The 26,094-nt window shown below is 47.7% G+C and overlaps 1 protein-coding gene across 2 annotated transcripts in view; it reads left to right on the top strand.

The window, feature by feature from the left end:
* The window catches only part of LOC137435670 (ral GTPase-activating protein subunit alpha-1), a 532,061-nt gene that overhangs the window by 83,186 nt on the left and 422,781 nt on the right, over nt 1-26,094 (top strand). For both annotated transcript variants that reach the window (XM_068129617.2, XM_068129616.2), the window contains exons 5-6: nt 21,451-21,508; nt 22,739-22,782. In XM_068129617.2, the coding sequence (XP_067985718.2) occupies nt 21,451-21,508; nt 22,739-22,782 (102 nt within the window). The remainder of the gene's footprint in view (nt 1-21,450; nt 21,509-22,738; nt 22,783-26,094) is intronic.

Here is a 26,094-nt window from a genome sequence, read left to right as displayed (position 1 = left end):
ATGGAGAAGCCGGTAGATTCTCCATTGTCGGTTCAACTGTGCCTGTAAGCCGTCTCGTCAATGTCCCCGCATGGGGCCAGATGGCGCACCGAGACCGTAGACTCCCGTCCATTGGGCAACAGCACACGAGCGTGCTCGGGATTAGCTTGGAGAATGCGCACCTTATCTACGAGCGGGTCATATTTACTCGTGCGGTCCGCGCATTTGAGAAAAGCCGGTCCGGGTTCAGCAAGCCAGCCCGGCAGAAGACGGGTACTGCCCGAACGCCGCGGGTAACGAAACATACGGTCATGGGGAGTTTGATTTGTAGCGGTGCACAATAAAGTCCTGATAGAGCTTAACGCCCCAGGTAGCGACCAAGCCCATCGGTCCAGTCCAAGTCCACGGGACTTAAGGCTCAGAGTAACGGCTCTCCATATGATGCCATTAAATCGTTCCACCTGTCCGTTCGCCTGTGGCCGGTACGGAGTAGTATAGCTAGAAGCGATGTTATGCCGGAGCAAGAAGTTTCTCACATCCTGGGACAAGAGCACCGCACCTCAATTGGTGTGCACATAGGCTGAATTCCCAAACATAGAAAACAGGTTCTGCAGACACCGGATAACCGTAGCAGCAGACATATCGCCGCACGGGAAAGCAAAAGGGAATCTAGAGAATTCGGCAACTATCACGAGTAGATAACGAGAATTACCCGAAGCCGGTGAAGCCGGGAGGGGTCCTTTGAAGTCCATTGCTAATCTCTCCCACGGCCGAGTGGCCTGGACCAGCGTACCCATTGGAGGGTTGTAGAAGCGAGGCTTGAGTTCAGCGCAAACAGAACAAGTGCGACAGAGCCGACGAATATCCTCAACGGAATAGGGCAAGTTACGACTGCGCACATAATAAGCGAAACGCATCACGCCGGGATGGCACAAGGTGTCATGAAGGACACGCAGATCCTCAAAGGAGGTGAGACTCGCACACACCGCAGGCCGTGATAAAGCATCGGCAACGAGGTTATCCCGCCCCGGGCGATATTTGATTTTGTAACAGAAATCGGCTAGCTCAATCCGCCTGCGAGTGATTTTCTCATTCTTAATGCGTTGAGCATGTTGCGTGTCGTACATAAAGGCAACACTCTGTTGATCTGTGATGATTTGGAAACATCGACCGAGCAAATATGGCTGCCAACGCCTGATCGACTCGATAATAGCATACGCCTCCTTTTCGACAGACGAGTGTCTTCGTTCCGCGTAGGAGAGAGTCCTTGAAAAGAAGGCCACAGGTCGCCCCCCTTGAGAGTGTAGCAGCTATCGCGTGGTCCGATGCATCACTTTCCAAAACAAAGGGCTTGTTTTCGTCAATCGTCGACACAGCGGCGCCAGCTATGTCGGACTTCAGGCCATGGAAAGCGGCCTTCGCAGCGTGACTCATGGGGAACGCATCGCAAACCACAAGGGAACGAAGCTTCTCGGGGAAATTTTGTACCCACTTAGAATAATGAGCAAACAGCCCGAGAGCGCGCTTCAAAGAAACACGATCGTGGGGCGGGGCCATGTTGAGCAAGGGTCGCAGACGCTCCTTATCCGGAGCGATTGAGCCGTGCATCACGGTGTACCCCAGGAGATCTATCGTTCGAGCAGAGTAGCGACATTTAGCCTCGTTCATAGTCAGTCGATACTTGTGCGCAACCTCTAGGAAGCGCTTCAGATTAGCATCATGATGTTCTTTGTCGTGCTCGCAAACCGGGAGATTATCCAGATAAACAAAGACATCGGTTAAATTCTCCTTAGCAATGAGGTCGTCCATGGCCCTTTGGAAGCAAGTACCATTTGTGACCCCGAAAGGTAGCCGGGTGATCTGGTACAACCTCTGTCCGGATTCAAACCCAGTGTAGATGCGATCTGCCTCAGAGATGGGAATCTGATGATATGCGCGACATAGATCGAGAGTGCTATATACCGAGTACTGTGCCACCTGTCGTACCAGAGAATCCATTCCCGGGAGTGGGTAGTCATCCAATTGGGTAAACCGATTAATCGTCTGCGAATAGTCGATTACCATGCGTTTGCGGTGCGATTCGGTTCGTACCACCAAAACTTGGGCCCGCCAAGGCGACCGACTAGGTTCTATAATACATTCCTTTAATAGCTGCGCAGTCTCTTCAGCAATGAATTGCGTGTCAGCCCATGAGTAGTTTAACAGCAACCGGTGTACAGTCGGTAGTCACATTGGGAAACAGCGACAGTGGCTCAATTTCCATCCCTGCAAGAGCACACACAGCAAGAGTATCAGCACCACCAAATTCCATTTCCAAACGCCCATGTCGCCGCAGAAAATCATGTCCGAGCAAAACTTCTGCACATAATGCTGGTAAGACCATTAAATGCACATCCGGAAACATTCGACCCTTAATCACAAGCTTTAGTCGACATTCCCCCCGAGTGCTGAGCCATAGCCCTTGAGAAGCCATGAAGATTCTGCGTTTTGTCCCGAGAATCGGCCAGCCATGCTTCTGAAGAAGTCGTAAATCAACATAACTATCAGTGGAGCCCGTGTTGATTAAAGCATTCGCAAATTTTCCTTCAATCATGAGTGGAATAACAGTGCTGGACAGGCCAGGTGGCCCTTCAGAAGTCGAGTCGTCGAGAGGTGGCGCTCGAGCCTCACGTGTGGATCCGACGCCCGCTAATGTCTTTCGTGTAGTCAAAGTCGAACGTGGGGTGGTCGGGCCGTCGGTAGGGGGCGCTTGAGCCACACCCGGAGATCCCTGCTGTCGTGTAGTCAAACCGATCGTAGGTCGATCATGCCGCCGCTATAGGGTGCTAGTGCCACGCATGGAGATTCGATGCCAGCGTACGCCGATCGGGAAGCCGAACCCGGAAGTGGGCTGGGCGTCGAAAGAATTCCTGTCAAGGACGGTCGAGCCGCGTACCGTTGTGATTGCGCGACTTGTTTAGTCGGCGCGGTAAGCCTCATCTAGGCCGAGCGCCTAGCTCGGGGCCCACGGAGAGGGGGGATGCCAATCAAGGCCGCGCGAGGCGCCGATTGTTTCATGGTCGGAGAGAGAAGCACATTCAGCGTCGAGCGGTTTCGCCGGCCCCGAGACGAACGACAAACTTTTGCAAAGTGACCTTTCTTTGAACACAAATGACACGTCGCCTCCTTAGCTGGACAAACTGACCTGAGATGGTTCCAATTCCCACAGAAATAGCACTTAGCGTTACTTCCTGGCTTGGGTCCAGCAGCGACGGCCGCTGTCACGCTCGGGTCGAGATCCTCGAGCACGTCGGGTGTCTCCGATTCCGGCGAAGATGCAGCATCCGCTAGCTCGGCGGTAGCTCTCTCCGGTCGTGTCGGTCGGGTTAATCCTGCAGTGACGTATGGACGGTCATGCGCGTCGGCTTGTTCCTGCGCTTCGTTGTATAGGAGAGATAGCCGAAGAGCTTTTTCTAGTGTCAGATCTTCTTCTTTAAGTAATCTTTGTCTGATGACTGGAGACCGAATTCCAGAAACAAAAGAATCCCGCACAAGATCATCACAAACTTGTGCATGGGTGCATGTCTCGGTAGTACAGTCCTTCAGTAACCGGCGGAGGTCTTCAGCGAACTGGTTGATGGTCTCCATGGATTCTTGTCGACGAGTCGCGAGCAGATATCGGGTGTAGACCACACCGAGTTTTGATGTAAATACGTTTCATTTCTTCCATAGCAGTAACGTACGTTCTGCACTGAGAAATGGACGTATACACAGTATGGTTCACTTTGGAATGCAGCACCGCCAGCTTCGTGAGATCGGTGAGTCCGTCCTGCGCATCCAGGTGACTGGTCAGTAGCTTCAGCCAGTGCAGTAGTTGTGCAGACGTGTCCGGCGCTTGGGGTCCGCGCCAAAGATTGGAACTTGTATCAGCTTATGAGCCATGTTGTTCTCGTTCAAGACGAAGAGAAGATACTGAATTAATTGTTGTAAATATCAGATCTTCAACATTGGCCCAATAGTAGGTTTAATTCAGTATCGATCTCGAACAACACCTGTAAGAAATCAACAAGCATAATATCAGTATACCGTAATCATAGAAGTAATAAAGAATTGGCAATTGGTACAAGCAAGCCTGGAACATCTAGCGATATGCACCATTCGAGTATGCACTACCACAGTATAAATGTCACAGGAATGAATCGGAGCGATGTTCGTCCGAGTTCTTATGGAAGCCCCTCAGTGGTCGGAGAGAGCATAGCACCTGGGTTCAACTTAGACACAATTTCATTACAATTGTGATATCGAAGAGTGTTGTTCTTGTGTAATTTTGGTCCATTTCTTATTCATCCCCAGTTTTTCTTTCCACTCCTGTGATTGAGAGTTTGTCCCTGTATCGAGCTTGTTCACCGCCAGTGTCATCCTCCCCCTTCCCTTGCTGTCATTCTTCCTTGTGTCCTTTCTTTATCCAGCTCTCCCTTTATTTTGTCCCGCTACCTTACTGTTTGTGCCCTCAACTTGTGCATTTGGACTTCCGTTTCCGGTCCCTGGAGCAAGGAAGCGTCTTCGATCTCTGCACGGCAGCAAAAGTTAAAGTATTTTTTCCATTCGTGTCTTCGTCAATTTCTACTCGCTTTTTATTGTGCATGTGTTGCAGTGTGTTTTCCAGTTGGTGTTGATTTGCAATTCTTGCAAACTTTTGTATAATTTAATCGTTTTCTGTCCCACCGCGTGCGTGGCCTGGTTTCTCTCGGCTTCCCTACCCCCATAGGTGTTCTGTGAATTTAAGTTCTTTCCTTCGCTGTATTGCTTATTTCTTAGATTTTCTCTTCTCCCCCTAACTTCCCCGAACATCGACCACTTGTCTAACGTTTTAAATCTCTTCAAAGTCTCTTCACGTCTCTTCTCGTCACGTCACGTCACGTCACGTCTCTTCAAAGCTGTCCATGCGCGCACGCTTTCGAAGTTAAGAAACTTTTCACAATTGTGTTTTTGTCGAAACTGTATCTTTCTTTCGGTTTGTGAAACTATTGGTGTGTCTTTAATAGTATTCTTGGTGTTGGTTTTTCATACCTGTGTACAGAATCGTCGGTTAGTTCATGTCACGTATTCTGAGGCCTAGTGTAGTACTAGTAGGCTACCGTGTCTGACCTTGGCTTGAGGCTTTGTTTCTGTCTCAGCGGTTCTTCGATTGCGCTCGCAATTACTTTTGGTCTCTTTTTCACGTTTCACGTTCGGTCTCTGTCTCTGTTTTCATCTCAACTCCCAAAAAAAAAAAAAAAAAAAAAAAAAAAATTGCCTTCTCTGTTCTTATCCGTTGTTCGTTCTTATTTGTTCGTTCGTTCTTCGACCACGTTGTTCGTGATCACGTGTTCACGTCGTTAAAAAATGTTTCAACTGACCCCCGAAGAACTGTATTCTGTCATATACTATAACACCTTTTTCTTCTTCTTCTTCTATAAAAGCATGCTTTCGACTTGCTCACCAAATCTATTCATTCCAAAAAAAAATTCCATCTCTTACAGTTACAGTGCCTCCTTCATACATTCCCTAAACTCTCCAGAACTCCACCCATCCTTCAGCGTCCTCAAACGTATTTTTGACTCGAAGTTATCAAGAAACTCATTTTGCAAGAAATGTTCGTTTCCCATTAATCGTACATTTTTCAAAATCCAATCTCACCCCTCCCCTCCAAATCTTCCCCATCACCCCTCCCCTCCAAATCTTCCCCATCACCCCTTCCCTCCAAAACCTCCCCTTCACCCCTTCCCTCAAAAACTTCCCCATCACCCCTCCCCTGCAAAACTTGCCCATCACCCCTCCCCTACAAATCCACCCCCTTGCCCCTCCCCTCCAAATATATCCCCATCACCCATCTCTTTCAAATATTCCCCCTTGCCCCTCCCCTCCAAATCTTCCCCATCACCCATCCCTTTCAGATCTCCCCCCTTGCCCCTTCCCTCCTAAACTCCCCCCACACCCCTCCCCTCCGAGACCCTCCCTCACTCCTCCCCTCCTAGACTCCCCTCTCACCCCTCCTCAACACCTCACTGCGCCTCACCCAATCACCATCAAACCTTTTGTCGCCCCATTCTTCCCTTTCTCCAAGCTATTCTGAAATCTCTGACACACCTTCAACAGCTCTCCCTACCTCTTCCTCCTCTTCCACATCTTACCCTACCACCCCCAACCCCCTCCTGTTCTGTATCCGATGCTCCCCCTTCCTCTTCTTTAACAGTATGGACCTCAAACATCCGGGGCCTTCGCTCAAACTTGACTGATCTCTCCATACAGGTTGCTTCTGACAAACCAGACATGATCTGCTTAACAGAAACTTTCCTCCTTCATGATGTCTCTGATTCCTTGGTATCTCTCCCAGATTACTCCCTCCTCCGGTATGATAGACCTGAGCCTCGTCCTGGAGGGGGGGTTGCTATCTTTATAAAAAACTCTCTTCCTCACTCGCCCTGCACTGCCCTCTCTCCACCTCACCCCCAGGAATACGTTTGGCTACGGCTTCCCCTTCGCTCCCACCTTTTGTTCATATGTGTGTTGTACCGTCCACCAAACAGTGATGACTCCATCTACATCTCGCTGTCTGATAATATGGACCAACTTCTATCTACCCATCCCAACTCTCTCTTCCTCATATGTGGTGATTTCAATTGTCACCATGCCAGTTGGCTGGGTGTGGGTACCTCTCTCACCAGCCATGGCTCTTCAGCAAAGGACTTCTGTGACTCACTGGGCCTGACACAATCTGTCAATTTCCCGACCCGGATCTCAGTCAACAGAGCATCTTCTCTTCTGGACTTGGTTATAACTAACTTCCCTGAAAATGTCTGCTGCTCTTCTTCTGCTCCAATCGGCTCATCTGATCATGTGCTTGTTAAAGTGGACATCTCTCTGACCATTCTCAGAGAGCCTCCTCAGCGTAGACGAGTCTGGCATTTCACTCAGGCCAACTGGCACGGTCTTTAAGCAGCCATCAATCATCTGGACTGGTCTCCCATCGCTACCGCCTATGACATCAACTCATCCTGGGAATTCTTCCAAAGTAAATTGCTCTCTCTCATGCACAGTTTTATCCCATCTCGTCTTCAGTTGTCATACCCTTCCTCCCGTCCATGGTACATGGAATCTTGTGGTGAGGCTATTTCCCAGAAACAACTTGCTTTCGTCTCCTGGAAAGCAAATCCAATGGAAGGAAATCTCATTTCCTTTCACAAAGCCCGTAACAAGTGTGTGTCCACCTTCAGGAGAGCCAGGAAACAATATCTCTCCGTTCTCAGGACAGAACTCTCTTATCTGTCTCCCTCTTCCAAATCCTGGTGGCGTCTGGTCAAATCTGTTTCTGGTGTTTGTTCCCCCTCCATCCCCTCCCTCACCTCAAATGGCCACACGGCTGACTCCGCACGTGAAAAAGCTGAATGCCTCAACTCTGAATTTGCCTCTAAATTTTGTGTGCCAAACCCATCCCTCTCTTTACCCACCGTACCCAGTCGTACCCAGCTGCTCCTGGACTCTGTGTTCTTTCCTCCTGACAAGGTGGAAAAGTTTCTGTCAACCCTCGACTGATTCTGCAACTGGACCTGACGGCATCAGCCCACGGGTCCTAAAATCTTGTTCTTCCGCTCTTTCACTCCCTCTCTCTGTTCTCTTCACCCTCTCTTTTGCTTAAGGTCATCTGCCATCTGATTGGAAATCTGCCAACATCACCACTTTGCACAAAAAGGTGCAAAAACAGATCCCAGCAACTACAGACCAATCAGCCTTCTCCCAATTATCAGCAAAGTCATGGAATCCATCATTGCTTCAGATATGAAATCTTTCCTCTTCTCCAATGGCTTGATCTCTGATCATCAATTTGGTTTCATACCTGGTCACTCTACTCTGGACATGCTGCTTCTGCTTTCTCAACAATGGATGGAGGTCCTCAATGCCAAACAGGAAATTAGAGCTGTCTCCCTTGACATATCACGTGCCTTCAATACGGTCTGGCACCCTGCTCTGCTCACCAAACTCTCCTCTTTTGGTATCCATGGAAATCTCCACGCATGGCTGGCGGACTTCCTCTCGAGTCGTAGTCAACGTGTGGCCCTGAATGGGTTTCTCTCATCTCCTCTTCCTGTTCAGGCTGGAGTTCCCCAAGGCAGTGTTCTGGGCCCTGTGCTTTTTCTGGTCTTCATCAATGATCTCTCTGACTCTCTTGAAAATCCTCTCTATCTCTTTGCTGATGACTCTACTCTCTGTCGCTCCATTCTTCATCCCTCAGATCGGCAGTCTGCAGCCTCCTCACTCTCTGCAGACCTGGACAAAATCACAGACTGGGCAAACAAGTGGAACATGTCTTTCAATCCTGACAAATCTCCCATCTCTTACGATGTCTCTCCGAAAAGACCGACTGGACAACCCTCCCATCCACTTTCTGAATAATCCTCTCCAAGAAGTTCTGTCACTCAAGCTTTTGGGTCTCACTATCTGCCATGATCTTTCCTGGGAAAACCACATTTCAAATCTGGCCTCCAAAGCCAGTCGCCGACTGGGCATCCTCCGTCGTGCGAAGTCCTTCCTTGGCACACCTGAGCTCCTCACGACATACAAGGCTTTCATCCGCAGCTCAATGGAATACTGCTCTCCCCTCTGGGCTGGTGCTCCTGCCTCACACCTAGCTCGTCTTCACGCTGTTGAAACCAAAGCATTCAGAATCATTGGAATCTCCCGCGATGAAGCTAACTCCAAGGGCCTCTCAATCACTCACCGCAGGCAGGTTGGTGGTCTTTCCGTCTTCTACCGACTCCTCTCTGGCCTTGCCCCCCCAGCTCTCTCTGGGCCCTGTCCCGCAAATATTCCTACAGGTCGCACAAGATCTGCCTGCAACCCTTTTATGGTTAAACTGCCAAAATCAAGACTCGCTGCTCACCTTCATTCCTCTTTTCTCCCACCTCTGGAACAAACTCCCTCACTCTCTTCAATCCCACTCCACCCTCCAGGTCTTTAAAACAGCTGTTCACCACCATCTCCTATCTTCCCCCATCCAAAACCTTGATCTTTTCTATCCCCGCTAATTTCACCCCAGTTCCACTTTTTTGAAATACCAACTTCTGTCCTGGAAGTTGTAGTGAAATCGTATTCGTACTAATGCTGAACCCAGGTGATGATCGTTGCTCGCTGACACCGCTAGGGGCGCGGCTATAAGACCCGCTGCGGTCGGTGCTCAGGGGGACTTCTCCTGTGACATGTTACATCTAGTGGACTCGCTAACGGTACGCCTGCATAGAATATTAAGCTTGCTTGCATTGAATGTTATGGATGGACCCATGTGATGCCAAACCTTATTCCTATTGCATTTCCTGTATTACAGAATGCCAAACCTTATTCCTATTGCATTTCCTGTATTACAGAATGATGTCATGGTCTTAATGGAATTAAACCACCAGATGGACTAAAGTTGTGGACCCGACTGGTTTTTCACAACAGAAATCCTAGGTGTCGTTGTGTTTTATACTTCTCCCACCCCCCCCCCACCCCCCTTCCCACGCCTCCTCCCCCCAAGCCCTCTCCCTCCCACACATCTCCCTGCTCTTAAATGTTGTGTGCTCTCAAGTGTTTGTGTGCTTCCCCTTCTCTTGTCTTCCGCTCCCTCTTTTTATATATTTTGTTTGTCTGGTTGATTTGTTTGTGAAGTAAATGTCAGCTCTTTCATGAGCCTCGATTCAGTATACAAAAAAAAGAAGAAAAAAAAACAACAAAAAAAAAACTTCCATTTCCGTTGTTGTTTTTGTCCTGTTATGTCCTGACCTATTCTGTGTTCTAGCTCCTCCAAGAGCCTCAACTCTGTATCTAAAAAAGCATACCAGGAGCCAGTGAAGTGTTTTGAGCACTGAGGTCACGTGATCACACTTATGCACCTGCATTATAGATCTTGCTGCCATATGCTTAGTAAGTATCAAGGGCTTGAGAGAAGAGGAAGGGAAACCCACAAAGTGAGTTTCAATAATCTAAACAGGATGCTGTGGGAGTATCACTAAAGTTCGTCAGTTGTCCTTTGCTTTTAGTATCGGTGAATTTAGGCAATATTTCTGCACATGGATGAAATCGATTTTGAGATTTTTTAAAATCGATTTTTGAAAATATCAAAGTTTTTTTTTAATCCTCGGTACATCTAGACTTGGAAAACGTAAAAACGGAGATAGGTTTGTCACCCTCTCAAGTTTCATTATCTAGGATTGACGCTCTTTAGGGAAGGACCAGTGAATCAATCTTGTATAGCAGCATTAATATTGAGAAATTTCATCGAAATCCAGGTTTGAATCTCAGAAAGGCAGGATTTCAGAGTTGTGAAATAGCACGTCGTCAGTTTCAATGTGCAGGTAGATCAGAGTGTTGTGACATCGATGATCAGAGAAAATGGGAACACATGACATCACGACTTTTAACAGGTGCTCCGTTTTCTGGCTGAATTACCATTTCCAAATGTGTAATTTTTGTATTACGTTTTCTCTGTATGCAATGCATCGAAAACCTGTCTTGTATGAAGCTGCAAATATTCACTGTTGTATCCCTACACTGTGACCGCGGGTTTATTTCCGTTTTTCTGGAAGTTACAGCCCAGCTCGGATGGCGCTGTGGTGAATCGGGGCCTGTATCGGGAGAGTCAATAAACGTGTGCTTCAATCGATCGTAGTCTGTCGAGATACCTTACATGGCGACGAGGATAAACATCTAGACCATGACTTCTTTCGGCCATATCGATGAAGTCGACCCTCATGAGGGAGATTTTGACACGTATTCTGAGCGGTTGTCTTTTTACTTCGAGGCGAACGGCATCGCGACCGAAGCCCGGATGAAGGCCGTCTTCCTGTCCGTTTGTGGGGGTGAGACGTTCACACTCGTTGAAACCCTGATTCGTCCTCGGACAATCCAGGAGCTCACGTATGCAGAGCTCAAGGCCGCTTTGAAGGAACATTGTAATCCATCTCCTTCAGTCATCCTGTGTCGGTTTAATTTTTACATGTGCAGACAGCATCAAGGTCAGTCGATCACAGACTTCATTGCACACCTCAAAAAACTGTCACATCTGTGTGAGTTTGGTGACACGATTGACGACATGCTCTGTGATATGCTGATGGTTGGCATGTCCGATGACCGCACTCGTAGACGCCTGCTTGCTGAGAGAAGACTGGCGTTCCAAAATGCCAGAGAGACCGCCATTTCCATGGAAAGTGCTGAACGCAACGGTACAAGCATCGGTGCCACTCGCTCGTCTGGTACCAGCCCTGCTGTGAATTGGTTGGATCATGATCAGCCAAAACGTTGGAACAAGTCTCCTCGTCAGAAGCCAGTGCAGTCTCAAACAAACAACAAATGTTTTCGGTGCAACGGAAAGCACCCTCCGGAGACGTGTCGGTTCAAAGATGCCACCTGCCATTTCTGTTCGAAAACTGGCCATATTGCTCCAGCTTGCATCACTCGCAAATCGGGAAAAGAGAAAGCTGCTGACAAGAAGATTCATCAGTTTATCGGTTCGGAGGAACCTGAGCTTGACCAGGTGAGCTCTGTTTCCGACAACTCAGAATTGTGTGACCTGTTTCATATTGATTCTCACCATAAGCGGGACCCTCTTCGTGCCACTGTTGTCAACAATCAACCATTGCAAATGGTGGTCGACACTGGTGCGGCCGTCTCACTCATCAGCCATGCTGTTTTCACAAACCTGTGGAGTGATGCTGACTGATCCCATCTGAAACCTACTACCTATGGACTCTCCACCTATACAGGTGAGAAGATTGTTCCCTGCGGTACATGTGACGTCATGGTGGGCTACGATAACCGTGAGTTTCACCTACCCCTGATCCTCATTCCTGGAAAGGGCCCTTCCTTACTCGGCAGGAACTGGTTGAGCATAATTCAACTGAAGTGGAAAAGCATTCATCAACTCCGGGCAGCCAACGTTTCTCCTACCGCAGCATACACACTCAAAAATGTGCTGGATACGTACCCGGATGTCTTCAAGGATGAGCTTGGAACTTTGAAAGGACATATGGCTAAACTCATTGTTGACCGGGATGCCAATCCTATATTTTGCAGAGCTCGCCCAGTCCCTTTCGCCCTGCGGGAGCGGATTGACAAGGTACTGGATCATCTTGAAAATCTGGGCATCATCGAGCAAATCCAGTATGCCGAATGGGCGGCGCCCATAGTTCCTGTCATTAAATCGGACCAGTCCATCCGCATATGTGGAGATTATAAAATGACCGTGAACAAGTGTTCTTCATTGGATAAATATCCAATCTCGAGGATCGAAGACCTCTATGCTCGTCTCACGGGAGGCAAGACTTTTATGAAACTCGATCTCAAATCCGCCGATCTACAGCTCCGCTTGGACGAGAATTCGAAACAGTATCTTACCATCAACACACATCGTGGGTTGTACATGTACCACCGACTCAGTTTTAGAGTGAAATCTGCACCTGGAATTTATCAGCGTGTCATGGACAGTTTGTTTGCCGCCGAACGCAACGTCGTTTGTTACCAGGATGATATTCTGGTTACTGGTCATATGGACGCGGAACATCTACAAAACCTGGATAGAGTTCTGAAGAAGATTTCGGCTTCCTGCCTACGTTTGCGTTGAGACAAGTGCAAGTTTATGGTGCCATCAGTCACGCACCTGGGTCATACGATTGATGCCGAGGGTCTACACCGGTCAGATGAGAAAGTCCGAGCTATCAAGGATGCTCCAGCTCCACGAGACGTAACCGAATTTAAGTCATATCTCGGTTTGCTTAAGTTCTATGGTCGTTACATCCCGAATGTGACCGACGTTTTGGGCCCCCTTTATCGGCTTTTGACGAAAGGAGTCTCCTGGAGCTGGGGGTCCACTGAACAATCAGCATTCCAGACCGCTAAGGATCTGCTCAAATCGTCCAATGTTCTCATTCATTTTGATCCAGAGAAGGATCTTGTGCTGACATGCGATGCCTGTCGGTATGGAGTGGGGAGTGTATTATCACACGTGATGTCTGATGGTACAGAAAGACCTGTTGCATTTGCATCCAGAACGTTGTCCCCTGCAGAGAAGAACTATTCCCAACTTGACAAGGAAGGATTGGGAATCGTTTTCGGCATCAGCAAATTTCGCCAGTACCTTCTTGAACATCATTTAACGATTCGCACTGATCACAAGCCGCTGATCAATCTGTTTGGTCCAACTAAGGCGACATCTGACACACTACCACCCAGGATAATCCGCTGGTCCCTGTTTCTTGCTGCTTATGACTACACCATATGTTATAAGCCCGGTTAGTCTATCACAAATGCAGATGCCATGAGTCGGTTACCCCTTCCAGAATCCGTTGATGATTCGCCTACACCAGGATCCATTATCGCACTGATGGATCATCTGTAAGATTGTGCTGTCGTTTCCGGCCAGATCCGCACTCATACTCGACGAGACCCCATTCTGTCCAGAACTGTCCAGGCTGTACAGCTTGGATGGCATTTGCTACCTGAGGGTGACCCAGCTTTTGCGGCTTTTAAAGCACGTATAGACGAACTCAGCGTGGAAAATGGTTGCCTACTCTGGGGATGTCGTGTCGTGATCCTGGAAAATCTGCGTTCCATGGTCATGGATGAAATCCATGACTGTCACCCCGGGATTGTGAAGATTAAGTCACTCGCCAGAAACTCCGTGTGGTGGCCGAATCTTGATGCTGATATCGAACATCATGTTCGACATTGTTACCCCTGCCAGAGCACCCGGAATACACCTGCGAAAGCGCCACTGCATCCCTGGGAATGGCCCAGCGTACCGTGGCATCGCCTACATCTCGATTATGCCGGGCCTATTAACGGCAGCATGATTCTAATAATTACGGACGCGCACACAAAATGGATTGATGCCTATGTGACGCATGGTACTACGTCAGCCATTGTCATCGAAAGACTCAGACGCTGTTTCGCCACTCATGGTCTGCCCAGGATGATCATGAGTGATAACGGTACGTGTTTTTCCAGTTCCGAGTTTGCCGAGTTCACACGTCGGAACGGCATCAAACATAAGTTTGTCAGCCCACAACACCAGGCTTCAAATGGCTTGGCCGAACGATCCGTGGGAATCATCAAGTCCGGATTGCAGAAACTTCAGGAGGGAACCTTGGAAACGAAGCTTTCTCATCTCCTGTTCAAATACCGCATCACGCCACAATCAACAACCGGTGCAGCTCAATCTGAGTTATTGATGAAACGACACTTGAGATCGACACTTGACAATCTCAAACCAGACATATCATCAAATGTTTATCAGAGCCAGCTTAATCAAAAGTTGGTGCACGATAAGTCGTCCAACAGTCGCTGTATCAACATTGGAGATCCAGTGTTTGCCCGACATTTTGTTGCAGGTGCGACGTGGCTACCGGGGGACATCATCAAGAAGCCAGGTCCACTGTCCTGCGTGATTCGCCTGCAGGACGGCCGTGAAATTCGTCGACATCAGGACCACATAACCGACCGTCACTGTCAGTCGATGGAGCCTGCAGCATCGTCACCGTCAGAACAACAGTTCGACCTGCCACTACTGGAGATCGTCGTGGCCGCTCCAGCTGGCTCGGATGCCCCTAAAACCTCTGGGAACGCTACACTCTTCGTGGAGACAAAAGGAATCACCTCGGACTCTGTATCCACTGGTACACCGCAACGCTCAATGCGTGAGAGAAAAGCACCCGACCGGTTGAATCTTTGAACATGTTCTATTTTCACGTTGACATATGTTCTATTTTCCCGTTGACACATGTTCTATTTTCACGTTGACACATGTTCTATTTTCACGGTGACACATGTTCTATTTTCACGTATTTTCATTATTCTCGTAATCGTTTGCACACATATTTTCACATGTTTTGGAAATGTTGCTTTTGAAATGTCAATTTTGGAAGTCTAGCGCGTATTGCTCTTGGTAAATTTGGACTTAAAGGGGAGTATGTCATGTATGAAGCTGCAAATATTCACCGTTGTATCCCTACTCCGTGACCGTGGGTTTATTTCCGTTTTTCCGGAAGTTACAGCCCAGCTCGGATGGCGGTGTGGTGAATCGGGCCTGTATCGGGAGAGTCAATAAACGTTTGCTACAATCAATCGTAGTCTGTCGAGATACCTTACAAAACCTATTGCTTCTGTGCAGATTATTCTGCTTTTCTTCCCCCATGTTTCCAAAACTTCAAAATCAATGTTCTCTGCAACTGTTAGTCCGATTGACACGAAATTTTCACCAAGTGATAGGCTAGACATGTAGAATTCTATACTGCTAATTATGCCATAGATCACGTGGTATGGACACCATCTTGAAAAAAACCCTTCAACTTTGCCACTCTGTTTCTAAGGGGTGTATATATCTAAGGGGTGTAAAGGTCTAAGCTAAGGGATGTAAAGGGTCGAAGGGGTGTAAATGATCAGAGGCGTTTAAAGGGTGTAAAGGGTCGAAGGGGGTGTAAAGGGTTGAAAGGGGACGAAGGGGTGTAAAGGGTCGAAATGTGTGTAAAGGGTCTAAAGGTGTTCTAAGGGGTGTAAAGAGTTCGTTTGTAAGTAAATTAACTCAGGAGTGCAATACGGTAATAACGGGCCAAATGACCTTGTCATCACCTTATAAAACTCCGATTCAGGAGCATCTTGGTTAAAAATGTGATGGTAAAAAATTTCTATTTGATTAACCTTGGGAGCTCAAAGCAGTATGGTCACAAACAAACAGCAAAACAACAACTCACCTTGTTGTGATGTGATTGTTGGAGGTTCACCCGTTGGCATGTGGCGGTTTGTAGATAGTGTCACGTGGGTACTTTTTTCTACAAACTATTTTTTTATTGACTTTTTTTTTTCAGGCATTTCTTCAGAATTTTCACCTTTTTTTTCTTCAAAAATAGTTTCTACAAACTATTTTTCAAACTACAAAACCAAAGGTTTTCACCCTTCAGAGTGATGTTGTTAGATGAGTAGTAAAATTCCCTTTAAATCGATGTAAAGGTTGTGTTTCTTGCAAATGAAACGTACAAAACAACGTACTGCATACGAAACAACAACAACAACAACAACATTTTTTTTTTTTGGGGATACAAGATCGAGGTTCATGTAAGAGCTAACATTAATCACAAAAAAACATGAACGGACACATAAAACATAATAAAGGGAGCAGGAGACATGATGTGGAGAGAGAGGGAAGCACACAAGGTCAACAGTAGAGAACAGGGACATCGGGAGATCTGTGGGAGTGAGAGGGCTCCCAAGAGAGGGGATGGAGAGGTAAAAACACATGGACACTGCTCGGACTTCAAGGAAAGACGTCGGTATTTCAAAAAAGTTGATCTGGAGTGAAATAACGGGGGTATAAAAGACGAAGGTTTTGGATGGGGGAAGATAAGAGATGGTGGTGAACAGCTGTTTTAAAAACCTGGATGGAGGAGTGGGATTGAAGAGAGTGAGGGAGTTTGTTCCAGAGGCGGGAGAAAAGAGGAATGAAAGAGTGAAGGTGAGCAGAGAGTCTTGATTTTGGCAATTTCACCAGAAGAGGGTTGCTAGCAGATCTTGTGTGACCTGAAGGAATATTTGAGAGATGGAGCACAGACAAAGCTGGGGGAGCAAGGCCAGAGAGGGTTTGGTAGAAGACAGAAAGACCACCAACCTGCCTGCGGTAAGAGTGTGAAAGGCCCTCAGAATCAGCTTCATTGCGGGAGATTCTAATGATTCTGAAAGCTTTGGTTTCAACAGCGTGAAGCCGATGTAGGTGTGAGGCAGGAGCAGGGCTCTAAACACTGCCTTGGGGAAATCCAGCCTGAACAGGAAGGGGAGATGAGTGAAATCCATTCAGGGCCACATGTTGACCGACCAGAGAGGAAGTCCGCAAGCCATGCGTGGAGATTTTCATGAATTCTATAGGAGGAGAGTTTGGTGAGCAGAGCGGGGTGCTAGACCGTATCGAAGGCAAGAGATATTTCAACGGAGACAGCTCTAATTTCCTGTTTGGCATTGAGGACCTCCATCCATTGTTGAGACAGCAGAAGCAGCATGTCCAGAGTAGAATGATCTGGGCTGAAACCAAATTGATGATCTGAGATCAAGCCATTGTAGAAGATTTGATATCCGAAGCAATGATTGATTCCATAACTTTGCTGATTATTTGGAGCAGGCTGATTGGTCTGTGGTTGTGAGGATCTGTTTTTGCACATTTTTTGTGTAAAGTGGTGATGTTGGCTGATTTCTAAGCAGAGGTCAGATGACCTTGAGCAAAAGAGAGGATGAAGAGAACAGAGAGAGAGAGAAAGGGTGAGGTAGAGCAGCAGAGCATGATTTTAGGACCCGTGGGCTGATGCCGCCTGTTCCAGTTGCAGAATCAGAGTCGAGGTTTGACAGAAACTTATCCACCTCGTCAGGAGAGAAGGACACAGAGTCCAGGAGCAGCTGGGTACGACTGAGTATGGTGGGAACAGAGAGAGATGGGTTTGGGACACAAGATTTTGATGCAAACACAGAGTTTGAGGCATTCAGCTTTTACATGTGCGGAGTCAGCTGTGTAGCCGTTTGAGTTGACGGAGGGGATGGAGGGGGAACAAACACCAGAAACAGATATGACCAGACGCCACCATGATTTCGAGGAGGGAGACAGGTTTGAGATTTCAGTCTTGAGAGTAGAGAGATAGTGTTTCCTGGCTCTCCTGATTGCAGACACACACTTTTTCCGGGCTTCCGTTGAAAGGAAATGAGATTACCTTCAGTTGGATTAGCATTCCATGAGGCGAAGGCAAGTTGTTTTAGGGCAACTGCCTCACCCCAAGATTCTGTGTACCATGGAGGTAGGGTATGACAATTGAAGATGAGATGGGATAAATCTGTGCATGAGAGAGAGCAATTTACTTTGGAAGAATTCCCAGGATGAGTTGATGTCAGAGGCGGTAGAGATGGGAGACCAGTCCAGATGATTGATGGCTCCTTGAAGACCGTTCCAGTCGGCCTGAGTGAAATGCCAGACTCGTCGCGCTGAGGAGGCTCTCTGAGAATGGCCAGAGATGTCCACTTTAACAAGCACATGATCAGATGAGCCGATTGGAGCAGAAGAAGAACAGCAGACATTTGCAGGGAAGTTAGTCATAACCAAGCCTTGAAGAGAAGATGCTCCGTTGACTGAGATCCTGGTCAGGAAATTGACAGATTGTGTCAGTCCCAATCAGTCGCAGAAGTCCTTTGCTGAGGAGCCATGGCTGGTGAGAGAGGGACCCACACCCATCCAGCTGGCATGATGACAATTGAAATTACCACATATGAGGAAGAGAGAGTTGGGATGAGTAGATGGAACTTGGTCCCTATTATCAGACAGCGAGATATCGATGGAGTCACCACTGTTTGGTGGATGGTACAACACACATATGAACAAAATGTGGGAGCGAAGGGGAAGCCATATCCAGAGGTCCAGAGCCATATCCAGAGGAGTGAGGTGGAGAGAGGGCAGTGCAGGGAGAGTGAGAAAGAGTTTTTGATAAAGATAGCAACCCCTCCTCCAAGACTTCTGCTCCAAAGGCTAATCTCTCACCACTTTAAACTCCTCGGTTAATGATGTCAAGGAAAACTTGTTTCCCACCCTGACCATAAAAGGCAATGTTCGTCAAACAGCGTGGGACTCCCAACCACCTCCTCACAAATCCGCTCAACGACAACCTCCATCTTCTCTGCATGCCCAATGGCATTATCATGCATCATCAGTGGCCACAATACTTATGGCATCAATCCAAACTTCAAACACCATACCTTCAACTTACCTGGCAAACCACATCCATCAATCTTCTTCAAACCTCTCATGAGCTTGTTCCTCACCTCCTCCTCCCTTCCCACATCATTCAACTCCACTGTGTAGCATCTTCCCAAACTCTTCACAGCGGCCTCTACCAATGATGGAACCACCTCCCTTCCCAGCTCAAACTTGCGCATGTTATCCACCACTCCTCGTTTCACCACCACACTCCTCGACTTTCCTGTTTAAAGTCCATTCTTGCCCACCACATCAACCTTTCCAGTTGTCCCAGTACCTCTACTGCTGCATCAGCAGACTGTTGGACAACTGTCAGGTCATCCATGAAAGCAAACATTGCTGGCAACCTCTGAGCAGGGGCGAGCTCCACTTCTTTCCCATGTCCACTCACCGCACGTATCAACAACTGCATAACCAGCACAAACAAAATCGGGGAGATGGTACATCCCATCGGGATCCCCACTTCCAACTTCTGCCACTCTGTTACATAGGACTGTGTCGCAAACCGCATCCAAAACTGATCATAATATGCCATCAAAAAATCCCTAAATCTCAGTGGCACCCAAAAGAAATCCATGGCATACCTGATCAAGGCATGCGGCACTGACCCATATGCATTCGCCAAATCCAGCCATACCACCGCCACATCCTTCCTTTTCCTCTTTGCCTCTTGTTAAACTTGCCAGACCATTGCCGAGTGTTCAATGCATCCTGGTGACCTGGTATTCCTGCCTTCTGCACAGAACCATCCACAAAACCATTCCCTCTGATGAAGCCTGAGAGCCGCAAAGACACTCATCAATATCTTCCCATCTGCATCGAGCAATGATATTGGTCTAAACTGTTCAAGTGTCACAGCCTCCTCCTGTTTTGGAATATAGACTCCTTCCGCCCTACTCCATTGACTGGGATTAGATATAATATAATTTCTGCTTCAGTTTTGTCGATTGTACCATGAAGACATGCCAATAGCGTTAAACGTTCTTTCCATGTCCAATGTTGTTGTTTAAAAAAAAAATTTTTTTTTTGATCCATGTAACTTTTGTCCAGCTTTCTGGTTGGCTCATCAAAGTCTGCTTTTTGCATTGTAATCTGTTGATTCCGGTATTTAAATGTTGACCTCACTCAGAAGGCAATGACAATCGACCATCTTAATTTTATTGCCCAGGAAGCTGCTTTGGCAGGAGTATTCTCTCCGGGGAGGTCTTGATAGACGGGGTTGGGGAATATTATACAGTTAGGTGAACTTGTCACGTGGCAGATAACTAATGACATTGAACTTTTGTCGTTTAAATTTAACCGTTTTGCCCAAACTCGTCATTGCCAATACTGAAGTTGCCTTGATGCTGAATTTGTGTTTGCACGGCCATATTGTTCGTAGCAATAATTCATGTTATTTGTTTGAGCTTTCCTTGTTCACAAAACGTTTTGAGCTGCCATCGGTGCAGCTTTACAATTGAAGACATTTTGCCCTTCCGATGGAATGTATTCACTCACATTTCTGGTTATTCATGAATGTTTTGTTTGGTGATTTGGTTTGTAAGAACTTCCCCAGCACAGTTGTTGCTTGGTAGTCCCATGGCTTCTCAGCACGTGTGTGTGTGTGTGTGTTTGTGTGTGTTTGTTTGTGTGTGTGTTTGTGTTTGTGTGTGTGTTTGTTTGTGTGTGTTTGTGTGTTTGTTTGTGTGTGTGTGTGTGTGTTTGTTTGTGTGTGTGTGTATTTGTGTATGTTTGTGTGTGTTGGTTTGTTTGTGTGTGTTTGTGTGTGTGTTTGTCTGTGTGTGTGTGTGTTTGTGTGTGTGTGTGTGTGTTTGTGTGTGTATGTTTGTTTGTGTGTGTGTGTGTTTGTGTATGTGTGTTTGTGTGTGTGTGTGTATGTGTGTTTGTTTGTGTGTGTGTTTGTGTGTGTGTTTGTGTATGTGTGTGTGTGTGTGTGTGTGTGTGTGTTTGTGTTTGTGTGTGTGTGTGTGTGTTTGTGTGTGTGTTTGTTTGTGTGTTTGTGTGTTTGTGTGTGTGTGTGTATGTGTATGTGTGTGTGTGTTTGTTTGTGTGTGTGTTTGTGTATGTGTGTGTGTGTGTTTGTGTGTGTGTGTGTTTGTGTGTGTGTTTGTGTGTGTGTTTGTGTGTGTGTGTGTGTGTGTGTATGTGTGTGTGTGTGTGTGTGTGTGTGTGTGTGTGTGTTTGGAAATGCTTGGTCTTCCTGGCCAGCTGAGATCGCTGCTGCAGAGTGACGGTGTGCTTGGCTCCTCAGCACAAACTGTCACTTCCGAATTTCCCACAAGTGGAAGTGGTAAAGGGAAATGTGACATGGGAATGGTGGAACCCGTGTGGGTTCACAGTAACACATTTACACAGTCAGCATGTAATAATACAGCGATGTGCACCTGGTGTTCTGCACCTCAGTTCATTGTTTCATATTGTGCAGAAGAACCTTTTCAAAGCCATGGCAGAGTATCGGATTGCTGGCAAACATTGGCATGAGTAATGTTGAAATTTGAATTGTTATGCCAAGATATCCGGAAGTGTGATCCAAACATTAAAATGAACATTGTTTTTATCACCAAAGGTTGTGTGGATCTTATTTTTCTTCCTTAAAGCTGGAATGTCAAAATTCAACCTGCGCAGTGGGTGTGGTGTTCATGTGGGATCACAGTGTATCCCATGGTCCAGGGAATCTCATACTTGTCATTCTCCCACCCTTCCAGAGAATTCTGCAGCTTTTACCAGAGAAGGTCCAAGACCGATGGCAGCACCACAGTATTGGTGAGACGTTTCTTTCGAATCACCTTGGAGTGCAGATCATTTCCCTCGCTCTTCATTTCCTCTGTTTTCGCACTTTCTTTTATGGTGTGTGTGTGTGTGTGTGTGTGTGTGTGTGTGTGTGTGTGTGTGTGTGTGTGTGTGTGTGTGAGAGAGCACGGAGGGAGAGAGAGCGCGGAGGGAGAGAGAGAGAGAGAGAGAGCGTGGAGGGAGAGAGAGAGAGAGAGAGAGAGAGCGCGGAGGGAGAGAGAGAGAGAGAGAGAGAGAGAGAGCGCGGAGGGAGAGAGAGAGAGCGCGGAGGGAGAGAGAGCGCGGAGGGAGAGAGAGAGAGCGCGGAGGGAGAGAGAGAGAGAGAGCGCGGAGGGAGAGAGAGAGCGCGGAGGTAGAAAGAGGTGGTGAGGGGGAGAGAGATCGGAGGAAGGGAGAGCAGGGGATGGAGAAAGGGGGTGGGAGAGGGGAGAGAGAGAGAGAGAGAGGACAGAGGGAGAAACAGCGGAGGGATAAAGAGTGGAGGGAGGTAGAGGGGGGAGGGACAGAGAGAGAGAGAGAGCGGAGGGGGAGAGAGAGAGAGCGAAGGGGGAGAGAGAGAGCGAAGGGGGAGAGGGAGAGCAGAGGGAGAGCGGAGGGAGATGGAGAGCGCGGAGTGAGAGAGCACGCGCGGAGTGAGAGAGCACGTGCGGAGTGAGAGAGCACGCGCGCGTAGTGAGAGGGCAGAGGGGGAAACAGCAGAGGGGAGAGAGCAGAGTTGGTGAATAGATTATAAAAGGAGAGAGACCACCTACCTGCCGACAATGCAAAAGCAACAGACCTTGATCTTTGGGCCTCATCATGGGAGATTCCAATAATGTTGGGAGTTTTCTTCTCGTCGGAATACAAGAGAGACAGATGTGATGTTAGGGGGACCAGCCCATAGGGAAGAGCAATACTCCATTGAGTGATTTGACTATTCTGGGCAATATGGAGTCATCATATTAATTTAATGACCAAAGTCCTCTTGATTATCTTGCATTGTTGTGGTACTTAGCTCAACAACACGTGTTTATTTATTATCGAGTTCCTGCAATGTGAATCAAACTGTAAATGTTTTAGTCTTTGACATTTGTTTTATGATGGAACTCATGACCCAGAATGACACTGGTTGATGAATCCTTGTGACCGTAGCGCATCGTTAAGTTAAGGTGCCACCTGGTCATTTCCTGAAATGAATGGAAATTAATCATTTGCTTTTTCCAGGTTTTATTTTGAAGAAATTTCTGCACCCTGGCAACTCTTTGAAGGTATTTGGATTTTTTTAAAAATCAATACTGCACATTTCTGCTTCATTTTCCCGTCAAGTGCTCACTCAAGCACCGTTTCACCCCTTTGACCTAGCGTCTGCACCATTTTGATTGTCTGTTGGCGACCAACACGATTCGCAGCTCCTATTAGCGGATATATTACCAAGCTTGCCATGTTCACAGGAGGCACTCCCGCAAAGTTTAAAGTCCATTCACTGGTAGCAATCCATCGGATGTTTGGGTAGAACGTGCACGTCCATGGTTCGGGCCTTACACCGGCCCACATCATCGGGAGTTTTTGCATTAAGAGCAGCTGCAAGATGTCAGCTTCTTGGGTGAGCTGAGAAAGTTCCAACTCTTTTGTTGTGCAGACGCACACACCTTTCTCTGAGGTGCTTTCCCAAGTATTTTCGGCTTCTTTTGGAAGGTTTGTGAGCTACACTACATGGCCAAAAGTATGCGGACAACCCTTCTAATTAGTGGATTCGGCTGTTTCAGCCACTCTCTTTGCTGACAGGTATAGTGTTGCGGTTTTGTGTTTTACAAATAAAGGTCAATTTCCCCTCATAGTTTAGTTACACTACAACACGTAGCCTCGTTTAAGCTTAGTTATTTCATAGTAAATGTAAGCGTAGTCCTTTTCCTGTGTTAGTTTTGCGTTGAGTAGAATAATGAGAGTTAGGTTTCCTTCCAATGCTTTATGCTGCCTCGATGCTTTGGCTTTGGCGCGAAATGCCATGAGGCAGGCCTGAACACGTCGATCAAGGGCGAAGGAAGGCGGGGAAGGAGTGACGGTAAGCACGAGCCGCCAATCAGGGCTCACGGGGAGTGGCTTACCACTGCGGCAAAAGGCGTGGTTTGGAACATTCGATGCGGGCCAGGGGGGAACCATATAACCCTGTGCCCGAAGCTCCCACCATAGTTATGAGGAGAGACGCGCTGTTACAAGTTCTGAGAGTGTGCGGTGTTGAATCAAGTTATGAGGAGGACACGCGCTGAGTTGAGTCACGAGTTCTGAGAGTGCGCGGTGTTGAATCAAGTTATGAGGCAAGCCCATCAGTCGGTTCGGAGCGCCAAGTTACGAGAAGGGAGGCAGACGAGTTTCAAGTTGAGTTCTCGGTTGAGCTTGAGTCAGATCCTCCATTGAGTTACGAGAGTGAAAGCACGCCGTTGTATTAATCGCGCTGTGAAGGACCGCCGTGCCGGCGAGAGACGCGCATATTTTCCTGCCTGCCTTTGTTCGAGATACGCGCTGCGAGTATCCCTCCCGCCGCCTGCCTGCCTTCGTCGGGGGACGTGCTGTGACTGCAAGAGGGCCACGCCGGGTGAGCTGTTCCTGAACGACCAGGCCGGCGCGTTCAGCGCATGAACATTTCCTTCCTTCATCCCCCTGTGAGTGTGAATGGGCCCATTGTCTGGGAGAGAGAAGTTACGACTGACTAAGATCTGCCCTGTGTCTCTCTTTTCTACCGAACCATTGTACATAATAGTGTAAATAAATCGTGTTATTTCTTTGATTCGATGGCTTTTGTCTCTCCCTCATTGACGAAACATGGTACGAATTATATCGCTCTAATCGGGTTCCAATACCAAGGTAACTGCACGGACCACGTGGTGCGCCATCCACTCGGGTGCACTCAATTTACGCGTGGTTTGTGCGAGACTTGATCCCCGCTTCTGCGGCGGTGTGGGTACTTAGGTACGTGCGAAGATTGTCCCGAAACCCTGTCCCGCGTCTGACCGGAAGTGGCGACTCAAGTCTTGTGGTTGCGACGACCCAAGGAGAACAAGGGGCTTAATCTCCCCTTGGTAAGGGAACGGGGGTCGCGCAAAACGGTAACAATATATAATCAAGCACACAGCCATGCAATCTCCATAGACAAACATTGGCAGAAGAATGGGATGTACTGAAGAGCTCAGTTAATTTCAATGTGGCACCATCATAGGATGCCAACTTTCCAACAAGTCAGTTCGTCAAATTTCTGCCATGCCAGAGCTGCCCCGGTCAACTGTATGTGCTGTTATTGTGAGGTGGAAATGTCTAGGAGCAACAACAGCTCAGCCGCGAAATTGTAGGCCACACAAGCTCACAGAAAGGGACCGCCGAGTGCTGAAGCGCATCGCGAGTAAAAATCATCTGTCCTCGGTTGTAATACTCGCTACTGATTTCCAAACTGCCTCTGGAAGCAACATCAGCACAACAACTGTTTGTCAGGAGCTTCATGAAATGGGTTTCCATGGCCAAGCAGCCACACACAAGCATAAGATCACCATGCGCAATGCCAAGCATCGGCTGGAGTGGTGTAAAGCTCGCCGTCATTGGACTCTGGAGCAATGGAAACGCGTTCTCTGGAGTGATGAATCGTGCTTCACCATCTGGCAGTCCAACGGACGAATCTGGCTTTGGCGTATGCCAGGAGAACTCAACTGCCCGGATGAATAGTGCCAACTGTAAAGTTTGGTGGAGGAGGAATAATGGTCTGGGGCTGTTTTTCATGGTTCCGCTAGGCCCCTTAGATCCAGTGAAGGGAAATCTTAATGCTTCAGCATACAATGACATTGTAGACAATTGTGTGCTTCCAACTTTGTGGCAACAACTTCTCAAACCTGTCTCCTACCTCCAAATCCTGGTGGCATCTGGTCAAATATGTTTCTGGTGTTTGTTCCCCCTCAATCCCCTCCCTTACCTCAAATGGCTACACAGTTGACACTGCACGTGACAAAGCCGAATGCCTCAACTGTGTGTTTGCCTCAAAATATTGTGTCCCAAACCCATCGATCTCTGTACACACCTCACCCAGTCGTACCCAGCTGCTCCTGGACTCTGTGGCCTTCTCTCCTGACAAGGTGGTGAAGTTTCTGTCAAACCTCAACGCTGATTCTGCAACTGGACCAGATGGCATCAGCCCACGGGTCCGAAAATCCTGCTCTGCCGTTCTTTCACACCCTCTCTATTCTCTTCACTCTCTCTTTTGCTCAACGTCATCTGCTATCAGCTTGGAAATCAGCCAAAATTACCGCTTTACACAAAAAAGGTGCAAAAACAGATCCTTGCAACTACAGACCAATCAGCCTGCTCCCAATTATTAGCAAAGTCATAGAATCCATCATTACTTCGGATACCAAATCTTTCCTCTTCTCCAATGGCTTGATCTCTGATAAAATCAATTTGGTTTCAGACCAGGTCACTCTACTCTGGACATGCTGCTTCTGCTGTCTCAACAATGGATGGAAGTCCTCAATGCCAAACAGGAAATCAGAGCTGTCTCCCTTGACATATCACATGCCTTCGATACGGTATGGCACCCTGCT

This window comes from Myxine glutinosa, chromosome 9 (genome assembly GCF_964187855.1).
Source record: "Myxine glutinosa chromosome 9, kmMyxGlut1.1, whole genome shotgun sequence".
Lineage (NCBI taxonomy): Eukaryota > Metazoa > Chordata > Myxini > Myxiniformes > Myxinidae > Myxine > Myxine glutinosa.
Note: the sequence above shows the minus strand (reverse complement) of the source record. Positions and strands in the feature narration are given on the sequence as shown.